Genomic DNA, 5,278 nt, shown 5'->3' on the forward strand with positions numbered 1-5,278 from the left:
CTACTACTACTACTACTACTACTACTACTACCACTACTACTACTACTACTACTACTACTACTTTTACTTGAAGTGATAGTAATAAAGAGGATGATACCCAATGTAAACTTTGGGATATTCACTTAGTTTGTTTACTTTCGTTAAACAAATGTGTGAAATGTTAAGCTTCATTCAATGCTTTCAATATTCAGACAAATTGATTGTTTGCTTATTAATAGAACTTAATAAATGCATATATTATACCAATGACAACTTATACTATTCATTAATACTTTTGCACCAAATATTTTTTATTTACTTTTGGTGACAAAAACATAAATAGGACAGAATATGTTGGCAATATATTTTTAACCTTATTACAACTTTTTATCATATTAGTTAATTAATTCATTAACAGTAGTACAAAAGTAATAAAAAGGAATAAAATTTGGAGAAATATATGTAAATTAGAATAATCAATATGTTAAATGAATGTAAAAAAGTTTTAACAAATTAAAATAATCCCTTCCATAATAATATTTTCATTGTTGTTTGTTGTTTGTATTGTCGAAATATTAAGGAAAAGTAATATTTTTGCAATGAATTTGATTGAATGTAACTGAAGAATGTTTTTTTCTTGTAAACACTATCAACTATACAACTGATTCTTGAAATTAACGTTAATTAATTAATTAGCTAATAATTAATTCGTTTATAACTTTGCAATTTAATTGCTCATTCATTCAATAAAAAGTATTCATTTAAAAAAAAAAAATTAAAAGATATAAGTAGAAATTTTAATCTGAAAAAAAGAAGGAGTAATATCTAAATATATTCAATAAAAAATCAAAACATCCGATGTATTCGAAAAGTTTTGTATTTCATTAATTAAATAATAATAATCTTTTTATGTATTTCATTAAGAATTTTTGATAGGAATAATAATTTCAAAATTTGAATATTATATTAGATGTAAATTTTATGAGTAAAGAAAAAAACGAATTTTTAATCTTTTTTTTTTTCTGTAAAATATTTTTTTTACCTTTTTTCTTTATCATTGTACTTTTTTAGAATACTTTTTCAGGTTTTTCTTTTAGTACAATGGAACGATTTTATTTATTTTTTCTATTTAATTATATACATATGAGAGAGGTGAATAGAATGAAAGCATCGAGAGTTCGGGGAGATGAAATTGATGAATTCATTGAGGTATGAATAATTCAATTAAGGAAGGTAAAGGGGAAAGGTTATACAAAAGATGGGACAATAAGAGGGAAAGAGAGGAATAAAATGAGAAATTCGGTAGTTGAGCGTAATGGGTTATATGTGTGTACCTTTCTGTCCAAATCAATTTCCTAAAGGACATAGAGAGAGAGAGAGAAAGAAAGAAAGAGATTGTTAATTTTGAGTAGTTTTTTTTTTTTGTTTTATTTGATTAAACGATAATTTTACATTCACCTCCCATTTTATCTTCTCTCCTACCTATATTCTTCCATATCTTATTAATCGGTATTGCTTTAATGATAATTAAAATGTTTTATTTAATCTTTTTTTTTTATCACCACTGATTAAATCACACACTTCTTTTTATCAAAAATAATTTATAATTTATTCTAGAAATCAAAATTTTTAGTAGTAATAATAATAAATTTTCATTAAATATATTTCATTTTATCAAATTTTTTTCAAATAATAAACGATGGAAATTTCAAATTTGCAAAAATTATTTAGAAATTTTTCGAGCACTTTATTACGAAATAATATTATTTTTGTTGGTACTACACTGGTAATTGTTAAAATTTTAAAATTTTTAAAAAAGTTCCCAAAAAATTGGAAAATTTTAAAAACTATGAAAAATGTATGAATTAAAGTTTAGCGTTGATGAAATATGAACAAACAGAAAGTAAAACAGGTTTTCCATATTTGTTTCTTTACTGATAACGTTTGACAATTGGATAAGCATCTGAAGCGAAAAATGTGTCGCAACGAAAATGATTGACAAAGTGATGAAATCAGACAATCCGATTAAGTTACAAATAATCAAATTACAGTACCACTTGCTACATTTAGAAAAAACGGATTTAGCATTTCTCTCAATCGGATGTCGTAAGGAGAACACCGTAATCTTTGGTATTTTTTTCTCCCCCTTTTTCTTTAAATACAATTTTAAGTTTTTGTTTACAAAAATTTTAAAAACAAAATATTGGCAATCAATAACTCTATATTTAAATCAAGCTTAAGTTCTACCAAATCGAGTAGACAATAATTAGATTGAATTCCACTTATAAGGCATTACTTCGAAAAAATTTAAACTTTCATCTTTTCAAGTTTTTTTCCAAAAAAAAAAAACGCTTAAAAAAGTATTTATGATAGCTGATGTCATAGATGTTAATAATTTTATTGCGATAATTAATCAATAAATGGCTAATAATTCTTCTTTAAATTAATTTCTTGTAAAGATTTCCAATTAAATTTTTTGAAATATACACTTTAAATGACGAAAAATATAGGAAGAAAATGAAATGAAATGAATGTAAGATGCACGAAATCGGGATAATCAATAATTGAATTAATCAAAAATTAAAAATTAAAAATTTCAAAAAAATTATTAAAAAAAATCATTACCATTTAATTTCAAATATTACTTAAGAAAAGAAAAAAATTGAATTAATAATAGTAGAAGAGAGAAAGAAAATGGAAAATAATAGGTATAAGTACTGTATTGTACTATTAATTCAATATTTTCATATCGTATAACTGTAGCCTGTGTATATTACGATTTAAGAAATTATATATATATATATATGTATGTGTTTGTCTGCCTATTTATAGAAAAGTGTACCAATCTTGTTTATAATGATTTAAATTTTGGGAAAGAAATGATATATTAGAGCTAAAATATTTCAATAAAAGGCAAGTTATATTCTTTTGTATACTATAAAATATCCTTTTGTATACTGTAAAATATAGTATTAATCATATGGTAATTTAATTGCGTAATTAATCAATAAAATATATATATATTTGTTTAAAGTATATTTTAGCTGATAATTGTTCAAAAAAAAAAGAAAAGAAAAGTGATATTCATAGATTGCATTTATTGTGCATTCTAATTATAATCATAAAATTTAATTTAAAAAGAAAAGAAAACGAAAGGAAAAAAAAGTACCCAAAACGATTCATTAGCAAATAATGGATTATTTCAATTAATTAAACAATTAATTAATTAATTTTTGAAAATACATATTAATGGCAAATATCTATCAGAAGGAAAAGAAACGATAGAAAATTGTCAATGGTAGATTAATTACATAAATAAATAGTGGAAAAAGTTTTTTCCTCCTTCTCATTCTTTTTTTTTCTTCTCTCTCTCTCCCTCTTTCTCTTTTTCTTCCTCTTCCTTTTCCCTTTCTCTCATCCTTTTTGTGTAACAACCTTTTAAATTTACAAATTTTGAACAGAATGCAAATAACACCAATTCAATAATTTAATAATTTATTTCTAGTACTCTTTTCTACTGTTGAAAATAAATTGTATTTATTGGGATGAAAAACTGGAAATGAAATACGGTACATTGAAATGAACTATACAATTATTATCCTTGTAAATTATTTTTTAATTTTGCAACAATTTTTTCAGTAAATCTCTTTTTCATTGAAAAATTTAAAAAAAGGAAAAGAAAAAACGAAGAAAAGAACAACAAAAATGGGTGAAACCCGTGATATTTTGTCAAAATTTTAATAAAAAATGTTCAAATTTTTGTCGAATAAACAACTGAAAAGCAAAATTTGCAAAAAAAAGAAAAGAAATGGAAGCTTATATCAAAGCAAATAACAATGACGCCATTTTTTCTTTTTTTTTTGTAAAAATTAAAAATTCTATTTGAAAAACAAACACAATTTACAAATAAAATAGCAATAAAAGCCGCTTAGCATTAATGTCACAGAATGAAAACTTTTATCTAAATTGCTACAAAGTATAAATTTATTCATCATAATTATGGATGTAATTAAATTGCAAAAATAACAATTTCAATCATTCGATTATAAAAGTTTTCAAATCAAAAAAAAGAAAATCATCATACTTGAATTTTTCAATAATTTTTAATGATCTGGAGTGATAATAATAATAATCGATATAAGAAATGATAATTTTGGAATTATTTCAATCAACATAAATTCACCGACAATTTTCATCAATCATAATAATTCATGCATATTTTCCAAAATTTAATTAATTAAAATGTATACATATGTACGGTAAATCATAATTTCAGTTTGGATACACGTCTAACGACAAATATGCACCAATTACCAAAAAAAAAAGGAAAAGAAAGAAATTATCATTAAAGATGAAAACGGTTAGTTTGAAAAATATATTTTACAGAAATTTTAACATTCTTTTTTTTCTAATTTTAAATTTTTTTTCTACTAATAAATTTCAATATATATATATATGTTTACTATTTGATGAAATGTTTTCAATTTTTAATATATCCATTAATTATTAATTGTTCAAAATTCGTTTTTTTAATGATTGACAAACAAAAAAAAAGGCTAAATAGTACTTTTGGGTTCTTTTTTGATTTCCGTCACCTTGTCATTACTAGTGTTGTTATTTGTTGTGTCATTGTTGGTTGATAGACGATGCTTTTTAACTTTGGTACAATCATCATCATCATCAGATACCTCGTAATCTGATTCGTCAGATGCGCTCATTTTTTGTCCTGTACCATCTTTTGTATCACTTTCACGCTTTTGCTTACGATCTTTTGCACGACGATTCTTAAACCATACCTGTAAAGTAAATCAATTTAATATTTAATTTTGTAAAAAAAAATTATTTCCCAGTGCTGCTTATTTAATTTGATCATTTTATTTATTTATAAATTTGAATCATAATAATTATTATCACTACATATAAATATTTTTATACACATAAAGCACTACTAATTTTTAGTAAAATGAGCAAGTATTAACTATTTTCAAATTAAACATCCATACATTTTGGATATGTTTGATTTAATTTAAGATAAATTAATACCACATATTTGATAACCATTATCGAAATTACAATTATTATTATTATTATTATTATTATTATTATTATTATTATTATTATTATTATTATTATTATTATTATTATTATTATTATTATTATTATTATTATTATTATTATTATTATTATATTATTATTATTATTATTATTATTATTATTATTATTATTATTATTATTATTATTATTATTATTATTATTATTATTATTATTATTATTATTATTATTATTATTATTATTATTA

At 21.9% G+C, this 5,278-nt stretch overlaps 1 protein-coding gene across 1 annotated transcript in view; it reads right to left on the reverse strand.

Moving 5' to 3' along the window:
* Positions 1-4,492: 4,492 nt before the first annotated feature.
* The window catches only part of LOAG_18551 (hypothetical protein), a gene marked incomplete at its 5' end in the record, with an annotated part of 3,212 nt that continues 2,426 nt past the window's right edge, over positions 4,493-5,278 (reverse strand). The window contains one exon of the mRNA XM_020451214.1: positions 4,493-4,775. Within this exon, the coding sequence (XP_020305025.1) occupies positions 4,536-4,775 (240 nt within the window). The 3' untranslated portion in view covers positions 4,493-4,535. The remainder of the gene's footprint in view (positions 4,776-5,278) is intronic.

Source organism: Loa loa (genome assembly GCF_000183805.2).
Source record: "Loa loa unplaced genomic scaffold supercont3.359, whole genome shotgun sequence".
Lineage (NCBI taxonomy): Eukaryota > Metazoa > Nematoda > Chromadorea > Rhabditida > Onchocercidae > Loa > Loa loa.